The sequence below is a fragment of the Austrofundulus limnaeus genome, unplaced genomic scaffold (genome assembly GCF_001266775.1).
Source record: "Austrofundulus limnaeus strain Quisiro unplaced genomic scaffold, Austrofundulus_limnaeus-1.0 Scaffold57, whole genome shotgun sequence".
In the NCBI taxonomy this organism is placed as follows: Eukaryota; Metazoa; Chordata; class Actinopteri; order Cyprinodontiformes; family Rivulidae; genus Austrofundulus; species Austrofundulus limnaeus.
Window position 1 is genome coordinate 1,733,421 of NW_013952459.1, and position 14,146 is coordinate 1,747,566.

Genomic DNA, 14,146 nt, shown 5'->3' on the forward strand with positions numbered 1-14,146 from the left:
TATATATACAGTATATTCATTGTCTAGGATTGTGGGTTGAACCAATCTTTGTTGTAACGTGTTTTGGGGTTTGAAAGCCACTGGGTCGTCATGTTTAGAGATTAAATGTCTCGGTTTCTCAGAAAGTCCCGCAACGTATGGAATGAAAACTGGTTTCGGTCTGGGTTTGTGGTCTCCACAATAAGAAATGTATTTTTTTAATCTAAAATTGTTAGTTTTATAATTGGAGAATTTTTTTATCATTATTTTTTTTTGTAGTTTCTTATCATTTCTAAAAAAAAAAAGAAAAAGGAAAAAAGGGACTCTATTTTAACAGGCTCACAAGAGAAAAAATCTTAAAATTATTTGACATTTCACTATATTTTATTGATATGACCTGCACCTGATTAACAGTTTTAAAGAGTCATTTTGACTACAAACAGAATTACTAAACTGAGTCTGACTGAGTGTTCATCAGGTAGGCAGCATATTTCCTGCTCATGTTTATTTGTTTTATTTTTATTTTTATAACCAATCAGATAAACTGGATTCTATCATAAATTTACACAAACTGTTTAGGTTTAAAAGTGCAGTGTACATGTTGAACATTAAAGTTGTGCTTCTGTGAGTGTTAGTTTGGTGCATACTGCATCAGCAGATCAACAATAATCTATTCTCTCTGAGACAACAGTTGCAGTGTATGGCTTGTTATCACTAAACCTTTTTGTGTTTTTCCATACTAGTAAGGCTTTCCTGTCACCTTTGTGGACTCTTAATAAGAACACCGAGTACATGTCCATCAAAAAGCAAATGGCAGCATATTTTACTCTTCCAGATTTGTGTGAATGTGTTTTTCACCAATGAGATCCCTAGGGATTCTGGAGAATGAGAAATGCAGAAGACATAGTAGAAGGGAAGCAAATCGAAGACAGAAAGTCAGAAGGAGAAGCAAGTAGTTTGTGTATTGCTTGGAGTGGATGCTTCAGTCCTTTTTTTAATTGACTTCTTTAACACTTTGTTTTTTTTCCCTTAAAACTTTATTTAAAATGAATTTGGTTATTTTATTCCCATTTTAGTGGGTCTCTGTTTTTGTCATTTGCCTCTTTTTTTTTAAAAGTTTGGATTATAAAGTGTGGGAGAAAGTAAAGAAAAACCTAAAAAAATAATGTTTATGAACCACTGAAAATAAAACCATRGGGTTTCCACACAGCTGTGAAAGCAGTATCCTTCATAAACAGGAATTAGCAAAAAATAAATAAATAAATAAATAAAGCCATTGAAAAGCCATAAATAAACTCAGAAGACAACAAATACATGCACGGACATACGCAATTTCACCAAAGCCTACATAGCAGGTAAACAAGCATAATGGCACAGCTGAACGAAAACACAAAACAAAGCAGTGTTATCTTCTCTCAGTGGGCACCGTGAGACCACCTGGAGTAAGTTGACTGAGATTGCATGCTGTTGACATCCACCAGTTATGAGACTCTGTTTACACGCACAGACCACTGATAAGAGAGTAAAGGCAGATAAGGGAGATGAAAAGAAGAAAATAAAGGTACCGGAGCTTCAGTTGACATTGAACTCAAAATGAGAAGCTAGAGGTCTTAGGGTCTTGAGAAAAACAACTGTCAAAAAAGAAACTAYGGTAAATATCATGGCAGCTCCTTCTGACAGAAAGGACATGATTTAAGGTAGAAAGAGACAGTTGAGAACAAATAATATAAAATAAATGTACGTTTTGCCTTGTTTTATACAATTTTACTTATTTATAAAATTAAAAATGTATGTGTAGCTAGGAAATGACAACGCAGGCACAGCTTCTTCAAGACAGGCGAGTTGCTTTGGTTTATTAAACRGAGTGAAAACTACCAATAAGAAACAGAGACTTCAGTCACTTCATTCAGCTACAATTAACACACGTGCTTGAGCAAAAAGTTACCTCATGGCCGCCTGCCAATTCAAAAGTCCTAGGTGAATAATCTTACAGTCTTGTTTCTCAGTCAACACATTAATTAGAACACCAGTGATTACAAATTTACAGAATATTACAACACAAATTAACCAAAATACCTTGTACAGCAAGCGATTTGACCAGGCTGTTGCAGATGGCTCAGTCAAAGTTTTGTCCGTATTTTTTACAGCCTCTTATAAACTTCACGATAATAATGGTACAACAAAAAAATGTCTTTTTTTGTCAAGAAAAGTACATTTTAAGCGCAATTTAAAACATTTTCACAGCAAGAACCAAACCCAAAAATTCACTTTCCATATGTGTTGAGTGGGTAATTGTATGAAAATGTGGAATTTTGAATTAAAACAAAAACCAGCCACACATTTTTAATGCAGACTGTCACTCATGACTCAGCATAAAATAAAACAAAGAAATATAACGTTGTAGGAGACCATAAAATATGTACACAAGCAGTTAACCTCAAGCATGCTGCCCCAGATATGCTTCAGTTGCCTTAAAGATTAAATGCCAGCTCCTAAACTAACCGAGTCTTCACAAACACAATAAAAAGTTAATTTTTTGTTTGTTCATTTCTTTCTTTTTTCTTTTCTTTTTCACTATACTGCTAGAGTTGCACTGACATCAAGTTGATTTTTATTTTCAAACATTTAAACTAGAGGCTTTATTAATTGTTAAAATTGTGTTAAATAAACCTTTGTTGTTTCCATCTATCCATCTACAGTTTGTTTTTGCATTTCAAGAATGTTTCTAAGATGAAAGCCTTTCTTTTTGATAATTATGTAAATTATGGAAAGAAAATTATTACAGCCTTAATCATTTCAAGGTTGCATTTTTTTTTGTTAATCTGCCCATTAGCACATCAGCTAGTATCTGCTGTGGTCCCATTTTCCCTCTGGTTACAAAATTAATTTTAGGATTACTGTTTATTTACAAGACTTGGCATCTAAGTTTTAGTTTGAACAGTCTGACCTGACTTTAACTTTAAACTTCTTCATCTGAACAACTGCTTTTGGCTTTCCATTGTTATTGACTCACCTGAACACGTTTGTTTTTTTTAGCCCAGTTACTTTGTGGATTTGAGTCATAGCCTGTTAGCTACTTGTAGCATGTTTTTTTTCTTATGTAGCAAATTTTACTACAAAGTTTTAAGTCCTTGTTTGTTGTCTCATTTTAACTATCGCATCCTATTTAATTCGTTTATTTGTTCAATTGTTATCATGCTGCTTTAAATTTTCATTACAGAACTTTGTTTAGCTTTGGTAGTTGTATAGAAGCTCCAAAAAACTTGTTTTAGATATTTTCATTTTCTATTATTTTGTACMATCTATCCATCCATTTGTCCCACTTTTTGTTTCCAGGTCATGGTGGAGCTGGTACCTTTCTCCAGCAGTCACCATCTGACAGGCATTGTAGGAGACCTTGTTATAGAGACTAATGGATACTTACAGTGATCATGGTTGGTTTTGAGCTTCTCAAAAAAGCGTAAAGAGTTTTTTTCATTGGGACAGCAGGAATATTGTGTGCCTTCAATGCATGCACTTCAGTTGAAATCAGCATGTCTAAAAGCAGCAGCCCCAGTACATTATCTGTTTCAGCATCAGAGTCAGCATAGAGCCCTAAAAAAGGAACTGTCATTTCCAGACAGAAACATGTTCTCTATCTTTTATTGTGCTTGAAATTTGAAATACACTTGCATTCAGTGTGATGGCTCTGTTAAAGTGTTTATTTTGCTTTTTCTCCCTATGACATCAAAGCTTCCACCTTTCAGGTAGGCCATAAAAGATATAAAGGAATAGGTGTACAAAGCTAGGAACGAGTAATGAAACAACAAATAGATTACATAGTAATATATCTCCTTTAGTCCTTTAAACATAACAGATTAAAGCAGCAGGCACTAGAGGCAACAATATAGAAGATACAGAAAATGACTGTTTGATGTCTCACACCTGAGTGAATTTGAAGCCACTGACCACTTGCATGAAAAGCAATAAAAGAGCAACACCAGCAGCACTGCATTCAAAGACTAAAAAGCCTTTTATGAACCATAAGCTGTATTAGCATTTAATCTAACACAAATGACATTTAAATATAAAGCATAATGCATTAGGTTAGCTATGAGTTTCTGCATTTCAGCTGTTTATAAAAGAACAGAACATTGAATTTAAAGATAACCTCGATAAAAAAATATTGCTCTGCTTGAACTGCTTTTATGCCTGAATTTGACACATTCTGACCTGCACTTTTTTTCTTTAATAAATGCATTATGTATGGCAAAACTCTAAATACTTCAGTTGCTAAAAACACCACCCTGAGCCTCTCTTGTCAATATTGCATTACAGATTCATTTTGACTGTATTCCACAGAATGGATACTGGGTTTGCTTGCTCAGAAGACCATGTGGGTCAAATGCCTCACTTGCATTCAGAATTTGGTCTGCTATTTTGGCTGGAGTCCTATACTGTGCATAATGTATATGTCTAAATGAAAATCTATAAACTGTAAACAAACAGAATATTCTGTACCACGTATTATTTGTTTGTTGCACCAATGGGTGTACTTTGTGCCTCTAAATCATTCTCATTTGGTTTATAGCTCTGTTGCTTTCCTAACACTGTAGGAGAAACAAACATATGTAATATTAAAACAGATAAGCTAAAGCATATAACAAATACGTTCAAAATGACACTGTTACATTGATTTGATTTGTTTCAGCTTGAAGGGTTGAATCACAACAGTTCTTTAAGTATTTCTTTGTAATAAATCAGTATTCCAAAGTCTACTGGTAGTACATGCATATGGACACATATGAAGCAAACAGCAAGGACTTAGGAATTGTTTTTATTTAAAACTATCAAGATAGATGTGAGTAATTCTGCCTCTTTGACCCATGTTTGCCTCATCGTTTTACTTTCTGCTCCTGCAAGCTCATTGGCATGCATGATAAGCATTGACTGGGAGCAACATATCACCGTTATTCATTGACAGAGTACACCTCAGAGCCAAACTGACAGATCAAAAGATGATGATGATAGGCTGAGGGTACTGGTGTTAGAGGTGATAAATGACCCCATTGTTTGGAGATGGCTACGTGCTAGAAGTTTGAGAGCAGAGTTTTGTTTTGTTTTTTGTTTTTTTTTTTTGTTTTTTTTTTTCATCACAAACCCTTTACTTTAAGAGCATGATGCTTTAAGGACTTTTACTATATCAAGGCCACATCCCCATTTGCAAATTATTTCTCTAAATCCACATTTTCTGCAGCATTTGTAAGACTCAAAATGCAAACTGTCTTTGATGACAATATATTATTATCATTATTAATATTACAAAGTATGGTGTGGTGGACGAGTAAACACATTTAAAACTTTAGTAGAAATTTACAGTTTCTGTACCTTACCGGAGTAATTATATTTCTGCCATCCTTTTAAAAGTAAACATACTTTATTTGTTGTCAATGTATGTTCCCATGAAATGATGAAATTTGTGCTCTGCATTTGATCCATCGCACATGAGAAGCACCCAAGTGGAGCAGTGAGCAGCTATATGTAAGCTGCCTGGGGAGCAGTTGGGGGTCTTGCTCAAAGACACCTCAACATGCGGACTTGGCGGGGAGTCGAACCTGTGACTTTCTGGTCCCAAGTCGGCTACGCTACCACTACACCCCAGCTCCTACTTCTACTCCTTATATGCTCATACAATCACCTGCATTTTTTACTCCTACATTTTATAAATGCAACAAGTATACCATTTCTATTTCACTTAGGCTGAGGCGAACAGCCAGGCTTAGTTAAACCTGGTGTCTTACTTGTTCAGCTAGCGGTAACACCCATCAGAACCAACGTGTTAAAAACAAATGTAAACCCTRGTGTCTATACTTCTAAAGTAATGACTGTGAATACTTTTGACGCCACTAGTATCTTTCAAAAAGTGTTAAGACTAGATCCTACTTTGTACATTGCTTTGTGTATTGAGCTTGCACTTCAAACCATAAGTGAGGTTTTTAATTTAATTATTTATTCATTTATTTAGGGTGGCACAGCAGGGCAGTGATTAGTGTTGTTTAATCACAGCTGCAGGTTAGCTTCGCAGCCTTTCTGTGTGGACTTTGCAAAATCTCCTCATGCTAACATGGGTTTTTGCTGGGTACTCTGGTTTCGCCCCACAGACCCCTAGTTACCCCTACAGTGTGTACACTAGAGAATACTTTAAATTTATAATAATTATTTTGCGCTATCATAAATAAACCTATACACACAATAATAGCAAATGTTGTCCTAAACGTCCAYGTTGCCCTCTTCCTCCTCTTTTTCTCCTTTGTTTAAATATCCCACTGTTAAAGAAAGCAAAGCAAGCATCTTGTCGTTGCCCCTTTTCTTTCCTGTAGCTAGTTGCTTTGGAGTCATTCATCAAGAAGAGTGAGAGTGAACAATCAGTGGAAGCGTTGGCAGGATCCCTGTAGAGATGAGGCAATATTGAATTGATGGAATCATTTAAAGGGCAGAAAAATAAAATAAAAGTTAGAACACAGTGTTGTTTTTGTTTGATTTTTTTCTCAGTGCCTAAATAGAACTGCCCAGTGGCTCTCAGTGTGTTTCATGTCCTAATCTATTTTCTTTCCTAAAAAGGGGGGGAAAAGGGCAAAAACTGGCTGTTTTGGATAAACTGTACGCCTGTTTGTATCTGTTTATGGATTTTCACATTGTCTTGAGTGTATCTCAATCTCTACAAAGCGATTTTTTTTTTGCATAGCCTTTTGTCATGACTGTCAACTCTTTTCTTTATAGCTATTGAAGCGAACACTGAGTCAGTCGAGGATTTGATGCAGAGGTTCCAGGACAGCTTCCGTGTTCCCAACACGCCAACAAACATGTCTCACTACCAGCACGCCGTGCACAGCTCATCTACAGGCCGTCGGAGGGTCTCCAGCCACATCAGAGGTGAGACAGCAAGTCATTTAAAATTTAGATGTTTAGTTGTCACAAGGTTACGGACACTGTGACAAAATGATTTATAACAGTTGCGTGGTTGTAACTTAACAAATAATGTGGGATTTTTGCTTTATTGTCTGTACATGGTTTAGTCTTTTAGCAGATGTGGAGTTATGCGTAGGCTTTTAAGTCATTTTAAGTAATTTATCACAAAACAGTATAATTTGTGGTAATTATTACCAAGGAGAATGGTTTGTTTAAATAATTAAGACTTATTTAGACGTCAAATCTCAGTGTTGCCATTGTCAGACTTGTGTTTCGGGAGGGGTTGTGACTAATTTGCTTACATTTTACTGAACAATACTGTTTTCTGAGTGTATTTTACCATGAAAGGCTGGATTTTTCTGGTTAGTGTTTTTTAAATATTGCAGTAACATCCATGTATTGTATTGGTATACAGTATGTTCATCATAATTACAATTCATTAGTAATAAGACATTTGAAGATTRCTCTGAATATTAGCACACATAAAGCAAGGTTTTTATGTGTGCCCATTACCTGGCACCATAGTTTCAGTCAGATCTGTTGTAAAAAGCAGTCTGTGTCATAAGGCAGATCCTAATTTAAGAAAATTAAGTGTATAAACTAATAGCTTCCTTTTAGTTACTAACATTTGAGGTAGAAGAACCACTTACATTTTTTGTAAGACATGTTTTGGTGGAAGCTTTTTTTCTTTCACTCTGTGTTTGACAGCATCTGCCTACTTGGTGATCATCCGCTTGTACTCGTCTTACGAGATGTTAAGGATGTAAATGTGCATTACTGAAATAAATCACGTCTTARTTATAAAAGAGCAAAGGTGCTATCGTCCCAAGCAGGGTTAAAACTATAAAGGACATGAGTGAGGGATGTCCTTCGTAAAGTAAGTAGCAGAATTACTTCTTTAAAGATTTTTAATGAAAAGGTGAAAGATTTTTTTTTTCTGAGTGTCGACCAGTCCTACAGAAATTACTTAGCTGGATTGAGGTTAAAGGGAAAAGTTAAGCTGTCGGACCTCAAAGGGTCATTGCTGTATAAATGGAATGAATGCATTGCAAATTCCTTAAGAAGAAGCAAGGCGAGCTGCAGCCAAGTAGATGCTTTGCTTTACTAATTACTCAACTGGGTTGAACCTCCTATTTGTCCAGTAGCTATAATTGCATTGCTTCGACCCTTATCTCCTGTTTGTATTTGCATATTGTCACTAAAAGTTCTGCAGCTGAAGCTGGGAGGTTCATGAAGTGGCTGCAACTTTGTTTTTAATGACAAACTTTGCAGTGCAATGGGAGTGTGGTGGGGTAATTGTTTCTCACAACTTTATTTCATGCTGATCTCACTGTGTAAGACCATTATAGCATAAAGCTGCAAGTTATTGCTGTATTTTACAAGAAGTTGGAAGACAAAATAGAGGTGAAGARCTGAAATTAGTGTAATATACACGTCTATAGTTTCATTTTCTCACTTGGGGCCAAAGGGTGACGATTAATGAAAATGTTTTTTTTTCTAAAGATGAACTCAAGATTAGTAAAAAATAAAAACATCTTTAGAAATCACATTAAGCACTGCAACAATCCTTGCTTTAAACACAGAGTAGCATCCTCAGTCAGAAGAGATTTCATGTCCTGGTTTTTAAAAGCATCTTAAAGCTTAGATGAGTTTATATTTTATTTAAAAAAGCCTCTCTATCGTTTTATCTCAGGGATACAAACACGCATTCCGAGCTGAGTTCCATGTGCATCTGACCCACTCCAAAACTGAGGGAGGCACACACTTAGACAGTTTGACTGGACGGTGCCTTCACCACGACAGTTGTTCTGTACCACGGTGGAGATGTTTGACACCGTGATCAAAGGGTTAACACACCAGTATTGACAACAGTGGCAGCTGGCTTGCCTGCACAAGAGCAAAGCTATTGTCCCCAGTGTCTGCGTGGGAGGAAAAACAGTAGGTACTGTGAGGGTATGATGTGTGGGGCGTTAGCAGCACACGCAGCAATTTTCTGAGAATGTTATTTTTTTTTCCCCCTTAACACCTTTGGGATGGAGGACAAAGACTACCATGAAAAGCCAATCTATAAACCCAAAAGATGTCTWGGTGTAGATTTCTCACAAATCTTTTTTTAAGGTAAACAGAAAATATAGTAAAATTTCTAACACCTAAGTTATTAGTAATCTTGAGTGATAACTTTCATAAAGTATAACATAATATGCAGTCACTTGCAAACTGGAGCAGCAGTTTTGTCCTTTCAGCAAAACTTTGCAGCTGTTCATATACTTTTTTTTTCTTCCTACTGTCCCCTTGCTTGCATATTGAAAATGTGCTTTGTGGCAAATTCYTTACTTCCCATTCAGCATATATTGCCCTAGTTTTTTTTGTGCAACATCCTTTACCTGGACCCTGAGAAATTGTTGGCTCATGCATAAAAGTCATTGTTATGCAGTTCTTAGACACATTATTATCGCACGCTGCCGAAGGCGATAATGTTTTTGCCTGTATGTGTGTGTGTGTCTGTAGCGTTAGCAAAATAYCTTAGACATGTTTTAAAGAAACTCACAGAAAGTGATCATTAAATGAATATCTATAACTCATTAACCTTTGGAGTCAACTTGAACATTAGACAACATAGAAATGCCTTTAGTCAGTTTAATAGATTTTAAGTTACAGTTGTGCGATGCAGTAGCTAAAAGTCATTAATAACATATTCTAAACATTAACTGACTGAATGAGATCTGCTTTTAAATGATTGGCATGGAATATTTGAGTAGCCRTGTCTGTTTGCAAAATATCTCCWGAACCACTTGAYGCATTTTAATGAAACTCTCAGAAAATAATCATTAAGTGTGCATCTAAAGCTGATTACATTTATGGGTTCAACAAATTCAAGGTTTTACAGGTATATGGATAACAAAAGATGTGGTAGAACCTGAACATTATCTTCTTGCCTGGGAATACCTTCATTTTTTAKTAAAAATCTGTACAACCATATACAATTTTGAAGTAGTCACCCTATCAAATGCATTTGGCCAATCTGCACTATAAAAGAGCATAGTCCCTTATTTGCATGCACTTCTGTGCGTTTGAATCTCCACTTTGACATTATTGTATTTCCATTTGCTTGCTAGAAGCAGTGGTAGTGTTTTGATGTGTCGCAACGAGTACTTTGAGTCATTATGACAAGGATAACCTTATGGTTATTATATAGGTTTTCTCTTGTTTAATTGATGCTTTGAAGTCGCACATGAAAGCACGACTCTGGGCTGTCTTGTGTGCGTGCGCGTATGGCGTGTGTGTGTCTGTCTGTTAGTCCGGGCGGAAGGAAAAGACGAAGGAACAAAGATCATTCTACGGTCGTCTTCAACTTCAGCTGTCTTCAGTTTTTGCAGAYGAAACACACCAATTATGGTTGTTGTTTGCAGCCCTAGGGAGTGGAGGAAAGGGTTTTCTACTGTACAAGAGATCATAGAGCTGATGTACTGCCAAAATAGTATTTGTGTTGAGCATGGGAAAGATACAGAAGGATGGTAAAACCAACAGTGTATGATCAAACAGTTAATATTAACTCTTAAATTAATAAATTATACATACAGTATTTGTTTGCAATAAATTATACATGAACATTGTTGAACTCATTCTAAAACCTCCATATGTTTTCTTCTTCATTTATGACTCTCAGTGCTGTTATTGGTGAAGAGCACTGTTAAAAATGTGACTATAAATGAGCATAATAGAATGTTTTATTTTTTTTTCTGACAAGATATACACTGTTTTTTTGGTCTTTTACGTTTTCGTTAAAAGCTTTAAAAAATGAAATAATGTAAGCAAATGTTAATGTACCATAAATAGACTAATAACAGATTAGATCCAAACAATCCTCTTTAGTTAAGTTTAGTTTAAGGCCTCCGTATCCTCCATTTGTACTTCTGAAATCTGTTTTTATTGTCCCAATTGCATGATGAAAATTGCTTCATTTTGTTTGCAGCTTTCAGTCTTCCGTCCCTTTTTTTCACCCCACTCCTCATACAAACGTATTGTATGATTGGTCAGAAGTTTCTGGGTGTATTTCTTTATTCAGAAAAGTGCTCGGACACTGCATTTGGCTTCAGCTACTCACTTGCAGAATGCAGCTGTTTTACCCATAACCAGACATTTATAAATATAGTCAAATGCCCCCAAACTCATAAATAGAGATAGCAGCGATGTTGTACATTGAGACATCTGTCTGCCAAGAACTGTGGCGCTTTAACCGGGACAGATTTGTGGCCAAAATAACGGCGGGCATCGGAGCTTTTTTCAGTGGGAAGTGACGTAAACCCCAGTGGGAAGGGTTTCGCAGGTGCTCTGCATTGTGTGTCAGGTGTGTGGAAAAAAAAAACAACGCCAAACAACCATGTGACCAGAAGTCGACTCTTCAGATTGAGTATGCTGGGCCCTTTAAGTCACACACCATTGATCATGTTGGGAGCTGGAATGACGTTCTGGAAATTGAAATTCTGAGCCTCTAAGTACCACAGAGTGCCTATCCTCACAGGGCCTGCTTGTAAATTTGAGCAATCTTGATTTAGTTTTTATTGATTAATTTTGCCTTCCTGATGCTAACCTGGTGCTACTGTACCGACAACACACTGAAAGAGGATGGGGGGAAGAAATAAAAAAGAAGATTACTCTGTGTTTAATATATACTTATTTAATTTAAGTGAGCTGTGCATATCTGTCCAAACCCTCATATCTCTGTGTTCTGTGTCTCTGCTCAACCAAGGCTTTTTTCTCTGTGTGGTTGTTCACAACAACCATCTGCATTACATTTGGCACTGACACCAACATCCAGAGATGATCTGACGCCCTTCTAGCTGTTTTTTTTTATTTTTATTTGTATTTTTTTACTAGCTCCCAAAGCATGAMATTGAAAAGTAAATGAATGTAAAGTGAATGCTCATTTACAGTTGGTTTAAATTTAGTTTTAATTATGTATTTCAGCTCTTACTAAATTTGTCCTAACACACATAAACCCCAGCTTTGTGTGTGGGTGGGGTGTTTGTATTTTAAGAAAGATAAACCAACTAAAAGAAGGGAAGACAATGATGTTGGTAGTGGAGTTGTCTAATTTGAAATCTGTTTACATGACAACACTACAGCTCACCTATAAAAAAAATAAAATAAAATAAACACAATGCTTTTGTGTGGCATCTGTGTGGTCTGTTTTGCTTAAGTTATTTTCCCAAGTTACATGCTTGAAGTTCAGTGGAGAGTGCTGCATGTTTTCACAGCTAATGAACAGCTATGGAACAGTATTTACGGATTTTATTCTGAGAAGAGCGGTACAGATTAAGAATGCAGCACCACTCACGCCTCTCTCCTTGCTGGTTGTGAGGAGCTTTGAGAGCAGCTGGTGAAATGATTCTTTGCTTATCAAAGGTCATTGTGATGAAGTTGGGTCAGCCCTGTTGTTTATTGTGTATATCCATATGTTCACAGTGTGTATGCTTTTTCTCCCTGCACTGCATCTGTGCTGACTACAAACCCATTCTGCTCATACCATGCATTTAATTTGTTTAAAATGTCCGTTTCTTCTGATGGCAAACTCAGATATTTTTCATATCAAGCTTTATCTTAGCTAACATAACATACTTTCTAAACAAAACTATTACATACTTTTATTATTTATGTTTAATCTGTAAGGTTCATTAATGTAGTTCTCAGTAGTTGAATATGTTTTATTGGAGAATGTATGCATTTTCATTGTAGCTTTTGCTTATTTATTTATTTTTTTCAGAACCATTACCCTGATATAATTAAGAGATTAATTAGGAAGTAAATTACAAACTAATAATTCACTGTAGGGGTATGGAATATCTGCTTTACTGATTTGTTCTGCATTTGTTGAAGTTTATTTTAGTAATGGAAAAAGACAAATTCATTTATACTAATAAAGAGCAATACAGTAGCACCACCCATTCAATACTGCTTGATCCTGTGGAGAGTTGCAGGGAGCTGGGGCCTATTCCCAGCAGTCGTTTGGAGAGAGGAAGGTTATACCTTGAACAAATATCCATTCTCACACACACATATTAAAGAATCCAGAGTACCAAGAGAAATGGACCCATGCAAGGAGAATGTGTCAAATTCACACAAAAAGCCCCAGTCAGGAGTTGAACCCAAAACTTTATGGTGCCAAGGCAACAATTGTAACAAACTGTGCCGCTGTGCAGCTTGAATAGTTGCATCAAATTTAAAGGGGACATATCATTGCAAAAGCCACCTTTTTGTCATTAAATTCATTTTGTTGTCTTGGAGTCTCTCAGAGTGCAGACAATTTTAATTTAGTCTCCAGTTGCTGTAGATGTCTTTATATTCTGTWTGGGTATTTTTTTCAACTTGTCCATTTTTCTAAAATTTTCTGTAGATTTTTTTAAAAAATTTTAATGTCACAGTATTTGCAATGAAACTGCCAAATAAGGTCTGGACTTACCAACTATAATTTAGTTGTCTTCAATATTCTCTTTATTGACATCTTTTTTATTAATTTGTAAGTAAAATGTTTCTTTAAAAATGAACTGGCAAACTGTGTTATGCTCAAAGAAATGTCATATGGAGGGTAGAGGTATCTTGTTTTACCTGTACAAAGATGACCCAGTTAGCTTCAGAAGGTAAGAAGGATGTTTAGCCAAAGCTATGTAAAGATTCTAATATCAAAGTTTCGTGTAAAGAAATTGCCCTTTAGAAACGTTTCAGAGGCAACTATTTCATTACCTGTGCAACCTTCTACCTCTGTGCCTGCTGCCTGGGAAAAAGGTGAGAAATCAGATTTTATTCGGATGACAAGGGCTTTCATCTGAAATAACTACCTGCCACACCTTCACAGCAATCTGAAATTCCTGAGTGGTCTCCAGACACATCACTATTTGCTTATTAGCACCAAACTGGCAGACAGGCTCTTGATCCAAGTCCTGTGGAATAAAGAAAAAACATACTGATATGAGTGTAGTCAACAAATTCTTGGCCCACTGAAGTACAAGAGCCAAGTGGTGCCTTATTAAGCCTCCCACCTTTTCAAATTCTTTCTCCCCTTTTAAACAGGTAGCTGCTCATAAATTTAGGCTGTAAAAGGTGTCAACAGCACTTACGCTGTGATGCTTTTTGTAATAACACTTTGGCATGCCAAGGTTGTTTGTGTGAAACAGAATAGTCTGTGTGTGTGTGTGTGTGTGTGTGTGTGTGTGTGTGTGTG

General features: G+C 36.2%; 1 protein-coding gene across 1 annotated transcript in view; it reads left to right on the forward strand.

Moving 5' to 3' along the window:
• astn2 (astrotactin 2) overlaps positions 1–14,146 on the forward strand; it is a 259,339-nt gene that overhangs the window by 85,255 nt on the left and 159,938 nt on the right. Inside the window, exon 4 of the mRNA XM_014009306.1 lies at positions 6,739–6,891. Within this exon, the coding sequence (XP_013864760.1) occupies positions 6,739–6,891 (153 nt within the window). The remainder of the gene's footprint in view (positions 1–6,738; positions 6,892–14,146) is intronic.